Source organism: Clinocottus analis, unplaced genomic scaffold (assembly GCF_023055335.1).
Source record: "Clinocottus analis isolate CAN_PGR_092001 unplaced genomic scaffold, fCliAna1.0.p SCAF_14, whole genome shotgun sequence".
Lineage (NCBI taxonomy): Eukaryota > Metazoa > Chordata > Actinopteri > Perciformes > Cottidae > Clinocottus > Clinocottus analis.
In genome coordinates, this window is record NW_027175865.1 from 11,204,889 (window position 1) to 11,219,794 (window position 14,906).

The window sequence follows — 14,906 nt, forward strand, 5'->3', positions numbered from 1 at the left end:
TAGAGACAAATTGGTACTTTATTAAGTATTTTTCTTTTCCAGTCACATTGTGGAAAACATATTGTCCTCAACTGAGCATCCGGATATTGTTTTTGAAAGAAAACAAAATTATAGTTCAATAAAATAGAAAACAAAATAGATATTAAATATGGATTAATAATAAATACTCTATGTAATACTACTACTACTATAGTAATACTCTGTAGATAGAGTCAATAACAAAAAAAAAAAAACACGTAGTCCGAGGTGGTGAGTGAACTAACCCAAGTGCTGCACGCCAGGTGAACATACTCCATTGAGTCAACACTCCTTACACACACATTCGCTCGCATTCACACACACATTCGCCTGTCAGCTCATAGAGTACCAGGGGTTGGAGGCTGCCTGAGTAGAGCCTCTTTACTCAGGAGACTTGAGAGGTAAGCCTGCAGACAGCGCACTGCCCGACTCAGTCTCGAACCCGGATCACCTGTGTGAAGGTCGCCTGCCTAACCCACCACACCACCGACCCTTCGGACAAATACAATATATTCGTGGATACATTTATCTTTAGTTTCGTGGTTCATGTCGTTCATTAGCTGCTTAATTAGGTTCGACGAGAAGACGGAATAAACAAAAACAGACTAACTGCGTGGACTCTAAATCTGGCCTCCAAGTAATCTTAAAAGGTCAGAAAGCCTGGAGCTTTTAAATGTGCATTTTTCAAAAAATAAAATAAAAAATGTCTAAAGCGGTGCTCTGATCGGTGCGAGGTGGCGTTTGCAAAAGCTATGAGGCAACGCAAAAAAAAGGTATCAAGCATTACCAGGAGCGGACTCTGGGGAAAAAGTGGCCCAGGAATTACTGTCAGTGCCCATGCACACGTGTGTGTCCGTGTGCGTGTGTGTTGAAGGTGCATAACAAAACAATAACTTTAGCAACAGAACCTAAACTAACTCTGCGGCCCAGGTACATAATAGTCACATGGGAATAAAAAACCATATCAGTATACTCCTTTTAATTTTGGTGCCATGCTGTTGAATCACTCTGAAAAACGTCTTCGTCTGTGAGCGAGTGACGCGTCCCCCACGACCAGTCCAGTCCGGCCATGGTTGTGGGGGTATATCTATCTCTCCTGCTTGTCCAGACTCGTAAAAGCTCATAGATGTCTATTGTGTCTCTGATTTTAAGGAATAATGAGCAAGTTTCGCTTAATTCCCAATTTCTCTAAAATGAAAGGAAACACACTTTACACGGATTAACATATTTTCACACATCCAATGTGTTTTTCTGACTTCAGATAATAACAAAAATTAGAAAAACTCCCCTCAAACCAATCTATAGTTGTATGCAATTCATTATTTTGCCCCTTTAAAAATCCCTGGAGGTCCCAATAATAATCACTAGACAACCATAGACCTGAAGTGCCACAAATATCTGCAACGTATGAATAGGATAAATTATTACTGGTAATAGTAATTGGCGTTACCAAGAGAGCCTGTGTTTTAAGCTTCAATTGACTAAGCATGAAAACGGCTACGCTTTTGTTTTGGCCACTTGGGAGCATCACAACAAGCTGTAAGCAGAACATTGACATCATTTCATCTGAATATATTTATCTAAGGGTTTCATATTTTCACATCCAGCCGACATAACATTTATTTGGATTTATGTTTCTAGTCGATAAATACAAGTCAAACGGTTAATTGTTTTCACCTTGTAAGTCTGTGTGTTTGTCCTCATGGAAAAATGTGATCCTGGACATGTCAACTGTAGCGGTAACTATGACAGAAGCAGCTTTAAGTACTTTGCCAGGTGTTTATATGTCTTTATCTAACCCAGATGCAGGCGCGAAACTTTACAGCTGTATTGTTGAGATCAATATAAAGTTTTAAGATGCATATTGTCTGAGAAAGGCCGCTGAAAAAAGGGGGAGGTGGGCAAGGGGTCGTCACCCCCTCCCCGCCTCCCTTCTTCCTCCATGCACAGACACACACACTTCAGATGAGGTCCCAGTTTAGCAGTCCAACTCCAGAGAGAGAAAAAGATCTGTCTCTTTTGGTAAATGCTAGATATTTTGTAACTTTGTCTGTCGTTGTCAGTGCTCAGCGGGTAGGGTGCAGTGGGTTTATCAGAGTTTTTGTTGTTGTTGCTGAGAACAGCTGCCTGCCACAAAATAAGTAAAAAAGAAGTTAATGAGAGTGAACCAAACAGTACATTTGCAAGATTTAAACCTAAAAACAGTGAGCTGAAAATGCTGTAACGCTGCAGGAAAAAGCAGCGATGTGGTAATTTACTGTGTTGGTGAGTAATAGAGACAATTACAGTAATTTGATTGATCAGAGCAGCTTTAATGTTGTTTTTGTCAGATGGACTAACTTTAACTTCAGATAATGATAATGGAAGCAAATTCAACTGGTCAATTCGAGGGGTAACTCTGCTGTTTCACTGAATTGATCTCAATAGCCATTGGGGCTCAAATGCGACTTTTTACCACATAAATACACAGGTGTATGAGATTCTCAGCTTAGGTAGAAGGCATGTGTGGGCTGCAACATGAAGGTCATGTACTTCAATAAATGACTGATTCATCTGGAAGCTGAAGAGCAATATAATCTTACTCTTGAAACGCATTCCCTCCAGCCAAGAAACTGACCTTGAATCACTTTTAGTAAGAGTTGCCATAGAGAGAGGTTACATGTTAAGGAGAAATATGGGTAAAGAAAAGAGTGAGATGATAAAGCATGCGTGTAGAATCAGTGGGGAATGTGCTGGAGTGCTGACAGTGAAAATAAAACTGCATTACTGCTGAAGTCAATCATAATTAATTAGACTATTAGTGTCTAGCTCTAAATACGCAGTTGAAGTGGACCAGCTGTTTATACCTGAATCCATAATGGCACACAAACACACACACTCACACACACACACATCCACACAAACATCCGCAGTGCCAATGAAGCACAGAATGATGCTGTGCTGATAGACAGCGAATGTTTACAATACAATGCCTATTATACAAGACTGTGGATCATTACAGTTTGGCAGATTCTATAAAGTGCATGTAGGTGTGAGTATTTGTGTGTGCACCTGCTGAAACTAGCTCCTCAAACCACACACACACACACACACACACACACACACACACACACACAGAGATATTTAAAGGTACATGCAGCATTAACACATCTTACTTAATATATTTGTAGATATAATCACAGTAAATAATTGAGTCACACCCATTAAGCCACACTCTTATAAACAGAAAAACACAAAGCGACGTGAGCTTGTTTATAATCATTACTGGAGACATTCTGCAAAGCGACTTGTTTCAATTTCATTTTAGTACAAAAATCAATTTTCTGCATCAATAATTCATTTTTCCACCAACCCCTATGTTTAATTGTTTCATGTTGTACGTCAGGCTTTGTAGAAGGAAACCACCTTAGAAACAAGGAATTCAATAGCGGAGAACGAAGCCCTTGTATGCGTCCCTCAAGAGGAATGAGCAGCATGTCCTTTTTTATTATCCCGTTCAGTGATCAACAACTGCTTCTGTCGCCTGCTGACACTCGCTGTCAGAGAAAACACCTAGGGATTACGCAATTGCGAATACATTGTAATTCTGTTTTATTAAAGCTTGGGTGTTTTCTTCATCATTTCTGTTACTTACACTCAGCAAAGTATTTGCTTTAAACAAGAAACATGGCATCAAAGCAAGTTTGGCTAACTGGGAAATAATATCAGACGTACAATATGTGTTAGTTGGACAAATGTATTTTCCCGAGATTAGCTGATATTTAGAAATTGTATATAGGTGATTAACAGACCCATTCTTTAAAAGATATTTCCAATTTATAAAAAAACTTTTATGATTTATTGTTGGAAATAATCCCTCACTGCACAGAGAAACTGTGCGACTGATATATGTTTCCAATAGACAGTCAAGGTAATTATTTAATAGCTCACCTCCCATTTTCTCTTATAAATAATTTGGCTACGCTGGAGGTCTGATCGTCCCATCACACTTTCTTGTTCCATCACATTCCTTTTTAGCGTTGGTGTTTCTGGGTTCACTTTTACTCTTCTGCAGTCTTAAAATCACTAAGGAAGTTGTGAAAATAAAACTGTAGCTATGTTTTAACAATGTTTTTGGAATCAACTCAGATGAATAAAACTTATTGACAGTGATGCAACGAGAATGTCATGTCAGCAGTTCTACTCTGACTGCGCGGCCCAGACAGATGGTCAGAGTGGGTCTCAGCGTTGGAACCGGCTGTCACACTTGAGGCCCCTCAGGCTCGGTAAGCAGAGAGACACCGACTGGTGGCAGCTCCCTTGAGCGCTGGAGGATGTGTTGACTGAAAACGCATGTTTACAGCAAAAATATACAACTGTGTCTGAGAGTGGATTACTTTGGTTGGATATAGTTGACAGCTGTGCAGTGCATTGTTTTAGGGTACTTAATTCACATGTGTATGTAAGTAACGTCTACACAGCATAAGACTTTTGCTCTAAACTATTCTTACCTGAAAACTTTTTGTTTTACAAGAAGACACATTGAAACCAAGTAGACTAAACTGGCATACTGTATAACTACATCATCATATTCAAGATTAATGTGTTACAGTGATTTAACACTTTAACATGGTTTCAAAAACAGGATGTCAATCAAGAAAAACATGAATAATAAGGCTGATCTGAAGGTTGACTGCAGATTTCAGACGATACCGGCTTCTTTTATGAGTGACGGGGTCCTATGTGAACATACAACTTTGATACAAGTTGGAACCATTATGGTTATTTCACTTGAGGGATTTTGGAAATAGTGCTGCCTTTTTTTTTCCTCATTGCTTTTTAAACACAAAGACAAAGATGACGTCACCTCCACGCAGCAATCAAGATTGAACAACTTTTAAATCAACATGTAATGTTAACTGTGGTATTGTTGCTTATGTAGACGGACCACTGTCAATCCCATCAAACACTCACACAGACCTTATGGAGCCTAGCAGTGTATTTATATTTTCTTAAAAAAGTACAGCCTACAGATTTTAAACTGCCACTTCAACTGATGTTTATTTAGTCAAACTTAATACTTACTTTTTAAAATTCAAGTTTCAGGACCTCTTGTTTGAAGACTTGTTTGTTACGTGTTGTCATTTTTGCTTTATACTTTTCACCAAATTACCTCATTTATCCTTTCCTCTAACTTTTTTTGTCCTTCCTCCAACTGTCCTACTTTGCTCATCTTCTCTTCCCTCCCCACTGTTCTTTATGTCCCTCCTAACATTTTGGATCTCTCCACCTAATTACTCTTCATCTCCTCTCTACCCTTGAAATTCTAGCAGACTATCCTTCTTCTGCCCGATCCATTTATTTCCTTCATTTTTTGCACAAGTTCACCTTTTTTTTCCTTACCATCTCTCCAAAAGCATCGTCTGTGTACTTGTACTATCTTTCGTCTGCACCAGAAACTCTGTTAAAGGAAAAGTCTGAATCATCTCTATTTGAGTCCTTTTGAGATTTCATCTCACTGTCTACCAATCCACCACCTCCCCTTTGTCTCTCTTTTGTTTCTCCTTTGGCTCTTCTCTCGTCTGTCTCAACCTCTTCGTCACCTCCCCTTTCTCTTCAGTATCGTCTCTCCATTCTGAATTTCTTTGGCTAATTGCTCTGGTGTAGAAGCCCATATATCACCTCCCCTCATGCTCACACTATTGCATGACAGCTGCTGGAGGAACCCCACAGGGAGAGAAGAGGGGGAGTGGAGAAGGAAAGATTGAGATAAATAAAGAGAGAGGAAGGGCAGAGGAGAAAAGAGGGCAGGGAGAGAAGAAAAAGTTCAAGAAGGGAGAAGAAGAGAGATGGTGACCCAGCCTTCTAATGCAATAAAAGTCAACATAAGTGCTGCATAATTGTTGATGAACAAACAGTTTATGTAAGCTACTAATACAAGATAATTTCAAGGGTAATTATTCCATCAAAATACCAGTAAGATTGATGTTTCTTCCACTCAAAATGCATTAATAGTAGTGGTTTGTAGAGTTATGTTTAAACAGTATTAGCTATTTTGTCTGACACAAAATACAAGATGTTGATGTTTTCCTGGCAAGTGACCCTTTGTGACAAAGTAATGAGTGGAAGAAGTAGCGTTGTTAAAGCATCTCAGCTGGCATCATGCCTTCTACAAACAGTCAGCTGTTGTATCTTTTATGGCCTGCAATGTTTTCAAATCTTAATCAAGTAGTTTTTAGAAAGCTAGCTGCTTCTTCGGGAATGGTAATGTCTCAGTCAGTTGTTCCACCGTATCGTGACAACTATCATGGTGCGTTTGTGTGTGTATTGTGTGTGACATAAAGTTTGGTCGATAAATCTGTCTTACTATAGTGAAGTCTGTCTTCTATTGTAATGCTACACGAGGTTGAGTCTCTCTGTTTTGCACACTAAAGTGTAATGATATAGTGTATAATGTAGTTGGTTGGCTTTATTTGTGGTGCAAAAACTCCAAAGAAATTGACCTTTTGAAACAACATTGCTTGTGTGTGAAAATATTCAACAACAGTTTGAGGAAATCGAGTGATGTGTGCATTTATCGCATAAAAAACATACCGCCGGTATGTAAAGGTTTTAAGGTTGTCATTGTGAGCATGTTGACATAATGATGTCACCACTTTACTCAAAGCACCACTGTGCCTAAGTCGGCCTCTTTTATCCCAACAACAAGGAGCGCACGATGGAAGAACACACAAACCAATAACAATGTGGTTTGGATTGGAGGACTTGTTGGAGTTTACTTTCTCAGCAGGTCAGTCCTACAATAATTAGGTAGGTCAGAGGAAAATCTGAGGCAGAATTTGCACCATCGGGTACAATTATTCACTACACGCTCCCAAACAGAACATCGAGGGAGAGGTGAGTGTTTATTACCTTGTATACACACTGCTTTGTCCCAGATTTGTTGTTTTAAACTCACTCACAAATGCTCTACATGCACATTCACCAGCTCCTATACAACTCCGTGACAACATCCCAAGTAACAATTGAGCCATTTGCGGCACAACAATTCATATGATGGGTGAGCGAGCATAATGAAGCACTGGAGTAATATCCAGAGAGAGAGAGAGTGAGAGGGAAGCAGAAACTGACAGAGACACACCGGGGGGAAATGGATCGCAACGCAGGTGAGAAAGTGAACGATGAGGGGCGAGAGGGTCTGCTGAAGAGACGGGGAGAGACTGAGAAATATACAGAGGGAGACAGATGAGAGTGGGAAAGGGACATGGGGTGATGGGTGAGATGGAGCCATGAGAAGTGGAATGATGAGAGATGGAGATGGAGTGTGGAAAAAATTGTCAGGGAAGTGGAGAGATGGATGGAGCGACCTCCTCACCTCTTTGCCAGAATTCATGGCAGCCTCTCAGAAACCACTACAAAGCAGTCACATAACCACAAAAAAAGTCACTCTAGAGTTTCCATAGTAACCACTGACACACGCACACAGCCAAGGTTACAACTGTACGGTGCCTTGCATACTGAATCTAATCAACACTATTATTCAATTAGAAACAGACACAAGAAACAGAAAAATTAATGTTGCACAGCAAAGTCCCTGTAGTTTAACATCTCATTGTAGGTATTCATTTATTTGTGTTGATGTCAGAGCTTACACATGTTTATACATTTGGAAGTGATACAGTAATATGACATGTTGAACACGTTCACAGAGCCGTTCAGTGGTAATCCTCTCACACCATGAAACTGAAAAGAAAATCATTAGACAAATCCACAGCCTTAATCACTGTTGTGGCATTTTTTCACACAGTCCACAGTCCTCCAGGCTCTCACCAATTAAACATTACAGCAGTATAATGCTCAAATTTGCATGCCCGTCTCCCAGCTTTCTTATATTTTTTTATCTACCTCTCTTTGTCAGTATCTTTTTCACCTTTCATTGTACTTCTTAAAATGTCTGTTACAGCCTCCTTCTCGCTTTTCTCGCAAAACCCAATCCTCTCATTTAAAAATTAATTGAGTCTAAAAGTGTCTGACTTCGCCAAGACTCCCAGTCTGTGAAACCCTGTCTTTCGATCGTGTTGGACACTCCATTAGAGACGCTGATTAGGATAGGAATCTCGCAAATTAGGCAGCTTAACAAGGCAGAAAGTCCACGTTAACTAGGAGACATACTGAAGTCCCGGTGGTTTAGTGGAACGGACAAGTACGCCTTTTTGCACCGTTTAAGTGCACAATAATATATGACCTTTTAACTACTGATGGTGATGATGGCTGTATTATCTTTACAAAATACTTTGTCAAAGCAAAGCCAGTAGATACAACTGGGTTGCTATAAATTCAAAATACTAATTTAGATTTTCCACAGTAAGCCAATACTTACAGTGAGCTAATTCATATGGATACTCAGGATCTTCTTACTTTTAATGTGACATGTAACTGATGATGCTGTAGGAAACCTTGTTATCACAAGTTGAAACATGTTTCCTTGAGGCAAGTCGTTGTTCTTTAAGTGTATAAGCCGGAGCAGCAGGCAACTATTTCCATCAAGGAAAACTAAAAACAGCAGACAGACAAAGTGAAAAACTATTTCATGAAACATTTGGCTAAATCACCAGTTATTTCTCTCCTCAAACTCTAAAACAGAGCACCCTCATATGAGTGCAGTGTCTGCTCTATGTGTCAACAAACTACTTTGCAAACATGCTTATATAATAAAACACAACATAACATGTCAATACTGTATTTACAGCTTGTGGCACTTCCTCCACAGTGGTTGAGAAAAAATTGTTAGAGCAGGCCTAATGATAGAATAATTACAATTGATGGAATAAATTATAATTCATACAAATACTGCAAGCCTTTCAAATAAACGGTGTTGACATTTTCCCGTTAGTGTGCGAGCTCGCTAGCTTGTCGATTGGTATAGATATTTAGCTTGGTGAAGTATTTTGGCTGTGGCTAGCAAGATAGCTTGCTGTTACTGATTTAGCTCACCAGCTATAGCTTTATAATGTTATACATTACCAAGCTTCCAGCACCACTTATTTCACGAGTATGCGCGAACACATTTCCATGTGCTACTTTCTGGTGTAACTGGGCACCAGGGCAGTACTTTGATAAATGTCATAGAAAATGGCTCCTATGTATTCTACATCCACCAGGATACAGCACAGCTTCATCCTCTCTGCTTATTTTTACCTGAAATAAATCAGCCTCGATATTAAGTGGGCTTTGGAGAAAATGGGAAAAGCACTGCCAATCCACTGCCAGTAAGCGAGACCCCCTTTGGACCCTGCAGCACTACAGTCAATGATGATTGATTACTTCCTCACAGACTCATAACTGCATCCATTACTTCTTTCACAGTCATTCGCTAGCTGAGGACAACATTAGACCTGCCTTTCACAAGTTGGCATACTCAGATAACAATGTGCTAAGCGTCTATTAAGGGAATTAAGGAGTTCCTGATGTTTTAGATACTTTGACATATGTAATCCTGGCTATTCTCAACAAAGCATCCAGCTTATTTCGCATTTACCAAACCTCAGTGAAGCTTATGTGCGTCAGCATTTGGTCTGTGCTCTTCCATACTCAGTAATTAGCTCCCTGGGTCTTCCTCCTGGTCATAAAGTTTCTGGTGAGACTGATCCATTGGGACAACAACGAGATATCCTCTGTCTTCTTTGAGGTAGCAGGTTGTGAAAGCCTTTCTACTGTGTGCAATACTTTTTATTAAACACTCACCAGGCAGCAAGTGGTAATCACGATGTGGGATCCCACAGCCGCTTCTTAACAGCTCAATTAGATGCTGCATTTAAAGAGAGTTAGTCAGTGGAGAGGAAACTTCTACTTAACTACCCTTATGCCAAAGAAACAGAGGCAGCTGAGCACAAACACACACACACACACACGCACACACACACACACACACAACCACACACCACGCAGAGATAGTTAAACAAAGTGCTTTAAATGCTGCACACTTTCTATTTCTCTTCTTGCTCTTCCTTCTCTGTGGATGAGCAAGGGCCCTCACTCACTCACTCACTCACTCACTCACTCACTCACTCACTCACTCACTCACTCTTTCTCTCTCTCTCTCTCTTTTATTCACATACACACTTTAACATACCGACTCAACAAGCAGCTATTCTAAGTCTAGGCATCAGTGATTGTGACAGTAATTACCTCGTGGAGGTGGAACTGTGTGTGCTGAGAGTTAGAAAATAGCAATCTGGAAAAATTGTGGGGAACGGGGAGCATTCAGCACACACTAGGAGACTTTACACAGCACTCTGCTACAACTCTACCACCAAACTGTCTGCTTAATTTGGTAGAAGGACTTTCCAATACTGTTTTCATCACTGCAATGGAGGCCGTCATTGGTTGACAGAAAGGCAAGTCAGCAAGTAGTCAGAAGTGGTGACGAAACCGGAGCAATGACTTTAGTTAAGATTACTAAGTGACAGTTTGCAGCCTGTATACATGTATGGATCCATTTTTAAATGCACTCCAATGATACACAATTGTGGCATGTAACTAAGTATATTTATTAAAGTGTTGTACTGAAGCACATTATTGACTTGTACTCAGCTATTACCATTCTGTTTTAATTCATACCTTACTACTCAGAAAGAATAGAAACAATAATATAATAGCTATAATATACCTATTATTTCTGCATAATATACACTTTTACTTTTAAATATGTTTTGCTATTGAAGTAACATTTTGAATTCAGGACTTTCACGTGGTATTTTTGCTTCTACTTAAGTAAAAGATCTGAGTACTTCTTCCACAATATGACCGCCTATACAGAAGGCCATTAGAAATATGCTCGAAATATGTTCTCTTACGTGGAGAAAGAGCAACATAATTTAATACTTTCAATCGTAATCGAAAAAAAGTACATGAAGTTCATATTTGGTGTGGTGTAATATATTGTAGGTCATGCTTTCTCCCAAAAAGTATGCAGTGCTGCAACTATTAGTTATTTGTTTAATAAATGGGCAAGAATTTAGTCACTTTTGAACTAAAACGCACAACTAAAATTCACAAGTTCCAGCTTATAAGTATTGAAGAATTGATGGTTTCCTTGGTCTTATGATATTGAACTAAATATCTTTGGGTTTGGGACAGTTGAACATAACAACCATGAATAAAACCCAACTTAATCTTTGGGAGAAAAAAAAGTTTTTGAGAATTGTAATTGCTAATTTTTGAATTGCAGTCCTAAATGTACACTTGCTTCAAATGACTGTACTATGGGCTAAGTGACAATGTGTGTGATTGTAATGAGCAGCTTGCTGCTCCAGTGATGAACAGGTGGTTATTCACCTAGATGACACACTGGTATAGTGATGACAGAAGGTCTCACAGCACTCTCACACAGCCATCTCAGTGCAGAGCCACAGACAGATTCTGTTATTTCAGTTACGCTACGGGCAAACAGGGACACACCGATCCTTACACAGTCATCAGAGGTGTTTGTGTCTGTCAACTGATAAGTCGACAAACACAGTGAAACACACACACTGTTAGCCTTTTGAAAAGTCATGAAAGGAATTGTGAGCAACTTGGCCAAAGTCAGCTGTGAGCTTTGGGATGCTGTTGAAATATAAATACACTTATTTAAATACATTTTACGACTTAAATCAGAGCTCTTTAAATTGAATGTATCCTGAAAGTTTCTACTAATTGTTATGCTTTGGACACCTTGATTTATTGAGATGAACTTAGGTGGGAACATGGATACCACTCTGAACAAGTTTGATCTGTGTGAAACGCTGCCTTTAAATGTAAAAAAAAAAAAAGGACTTTTCAGTGAGTACACAAGTCAAAGGCTTGCTAACTTTCACTTTCATCCATTTATCATACACTGTTTCCAGGTCCGACCTGCCTGCCCGGGCTTTGGATGACGTCAAAGGGGATCACACAGCAGTGAACCCAGTGTGTTCCTCATAGTTGCTCATGGCCAGGCCATCAGAATCAATTTGTCCAGTCGGGCACCGCTGCCTCCAGTCTGCCTTATCTTGCAGTTAAAATCCAACGTTAATTTCCTCTACTTCGCAGCTCAAGGACAACCCATTTGTGCTGTAGCACTCCTATTCGCTTGTGGTAGAAGAGAGCTGCTGTTCAGGGAGCTGAATGTTTGTTGCTACTCGACATATAGCCTGCTCTTATTCACATACAGTGGTGCTCAACCTGCAGATATGGGCACTGAAATAAGGGTGGATGTCTGTGGTTATTATAATGCGTCACTGAGAGGTACCAACGTACCAGACAAAATGGAGAATGTCCCGAAGAGAGAGGTCAGGTGGGGAGTTTGAATTGGAACGAACCACTAAATGCATGATGTATTATTATCCCTTATGTCTATGATTAGGAATTTAAAAATAAGTGGAAAGTATTGGTACTCCACAGACAGAAGTGTGCTTAAAGAGGTTCTAGTGGCTTCTTTAATGTAAATTGGAAACACTAATAATGGCATGAAATGTACCATTAGTGTGTGTTTTTGACAAATATATACAATTAGTTCCCAGACAATGTTACTTTACTGACCCCCCTCTCATGCACTAATGAAGCTGCAGACATTAGTCCATTAATCTAGATTAGCTAGTTGACAAAATATTGCAAATAATTTGACAATAAATTGCCAAAGATTTACTGGTTTATGGTTCTCTGATTTGAAAATGTGTAGCTTTTACTTTCGTCTTAACACTTAAATACGTTTTTGACTGATGGTTGGACAAAGCTAAACATTTGGTGACATTACACTGGTCTTCAGGTAACTGATGGTTATTTTTCACTGTTTTGAGACCAAACAATTACTCAGTGTATTGGAGAAAATATCAACTATGATCATAATCGTTAGTTGCAAGCTTACTATGGTACATCATAGTAATGTAAGTGGAAAGAAAAGCAAAAAGAAACAACTGAAAACATTGCATGCCTTAGCTAACTAAGATAAGCCTGAAAAGCCTGAAAATAGATTCAAACTGAGCGGGGAGAGGGGTTTAGGCCTGGAGAATGAGAGCAGGGCAGCTCAGCTTAACTAAACATAAGCGAACATCAGCTGGGAAACAATGCTGATTTCTAAGAATTCTCACAGAGAAAAAGAGAATGATCATTAAGAAAAAAGTCTACGAAGATCAAAAAAAAAGAGGCCAGAGTTCAGTCAAAAGTTGTGGTTTAGAAACGCCTCGGTGTAGCCTCCCTGTCTCAGCCCAGGGAACGACCTGCTGTAAAGCCACCGTCGACCAATTAATTTTGATAAATGCGACTGCTGGGTGCAGACCGGCGGGAGGAAGACTGCACTCGCCGCAGGACTTGTCGGGCCAAAGAGCAGAGATAATAAAGGTTAACTTCACAGGGAGGAACAATCATGTGTGGGAAAGTTGGATTTTAGGTGTGTTCACAATTACATGCCTCAAATAAATGACACAGGCTGCAACTTGTGAGCAAGTTGTCAAATGGGGTTTGACTTGGAGCCTGCGTGAGCGTCCAGTTATCCATGTTGTCGCTGTCCCTGGTGCTGAGGTTTCAGCACCAGGGACAGCGACAGGCTCAGCCGGCTAATTGTGGTGGGAGCGTCTCTGGCTCACCTCTCTGTCTGGTCCTCAGACATCAAACGATTTTGAGTAACCGAGAAGTTACAGTCTGTCTCGGCCAAAAACAAAACGGGCCTGAGATAGCCGGTGCCCACCCTGCTGTCTAGAGTCTAGACCATTTACAACAAGTGCAACAAATCTAGATTTTTCTTGGATGTTTGTGTTAGGCTTTTAATCGACTCAATGATCTCCAAGAAAGGGCTGCAGTAATTTTACCCACAGCCAGCCGAAAACTTAACCCAAAATAGACCTGCAAAAAAAGATCCGAGTATAAATAAATAAGTAAAAGCAAACTTACGAGTGCCATCAAACCGTGTGGCTATAGTGTCCAGAAACGTGTTCTGCGGCGCTAATAATCCCTTCATCACAGGCATTTTCCCTGCTTGATACCGAAGTCCCCATCAAAGTTACTGAAGAGATGGTGCAAGTCGTCCAAATGTGTGAGTTGATCCCATGTAAGGTGCGGAAGCTATATGAACAAGAAGCTCTCCGGTAAACTCGGTACAATGCGATCCCCAGTCGGCGGAGAGTGCACGTGATGCGCGCCCCCGCGTGTCTAGAGCTTCTGTTGCGTGTGTAAATGACAAGAGAAGATGAAGCCCACAGGTGCAGTTCAGGTAGTAGCCAGGGCCGACCGTGAGAGAGTGGGACTCTCTGTCAGCGATGCCTTTATTATGCCGTTGGATTCTATGACCATCTGTCCACAGCGCGCAATGCTGGGAGACATCAATCACTCTCAACAACAACTGGGACCAAATGTGTGAGTCTCTCAGCGTGGAGACAGAAACGTAACTTTGTTTACATTTTTTTTAGATGTTATTTTATGGCTTCTTGCAAAAGTCAGCTTTCTTTGTTAAAATCACCACATGAATAAAGTAAATAATGGAATTGTGATTGTTAAATTACTTAAACAACAGACAACTATAGCTCAATCGATGGAAATCCCATTATAAAAAAATGCGTTTGGAATATTGCTTTTATAAATACATCATTGTTGACAATGTGTCACAATACAGTGCACTCCAAAGTAAGAAAGGTATTAACAGCATTTGGTCCTGCATCACCCCAACCAAAGGCAGTTTGCAGGACCTGCAGCTGCACAGCCATTAATACATAGAGCTCAAACTAAACACACGAGTTGCACACGTTGCGGAGTAATTGCCTCAAGAGACACACGGCTCAATTACCCACGTTGTGTTGACTTTCTGGCTGTCAAAGTGTCCACGCTGCTCTCTCCAAGCGCACACAATGCTACCCATCAGCAAGCGCACAGCTGGCCAAAGTAACACGTGGGTTTTA

General features: G+C 40.3%; 1 protein-coding gene across 1 annotated transcript in view; it reads right to left on the reverse strand.

Annotated features, from left to right (window-relative positions):
* kcnh8 (potassium voltage-gated channel, subfamily H (eag-related), member 8) overlaps positions 1–13,981 on the reverse strand; it is a 45,382-nt gene extending 31,401 nt beyond the window's left edge. Inside the window, exon 1 of the mRNA XM_068575359.1 lies at positions 13,906–13,981. Within this exon, the coding sequence (XP_068431460.1) occupies positions 13,906–13,981 (76 nt within the window). The remainder of the gene's footprint in view (positions 1–13,905) is intronic.
* Positions 13,982–14,906: the final 925 nt, after the last annotated feature.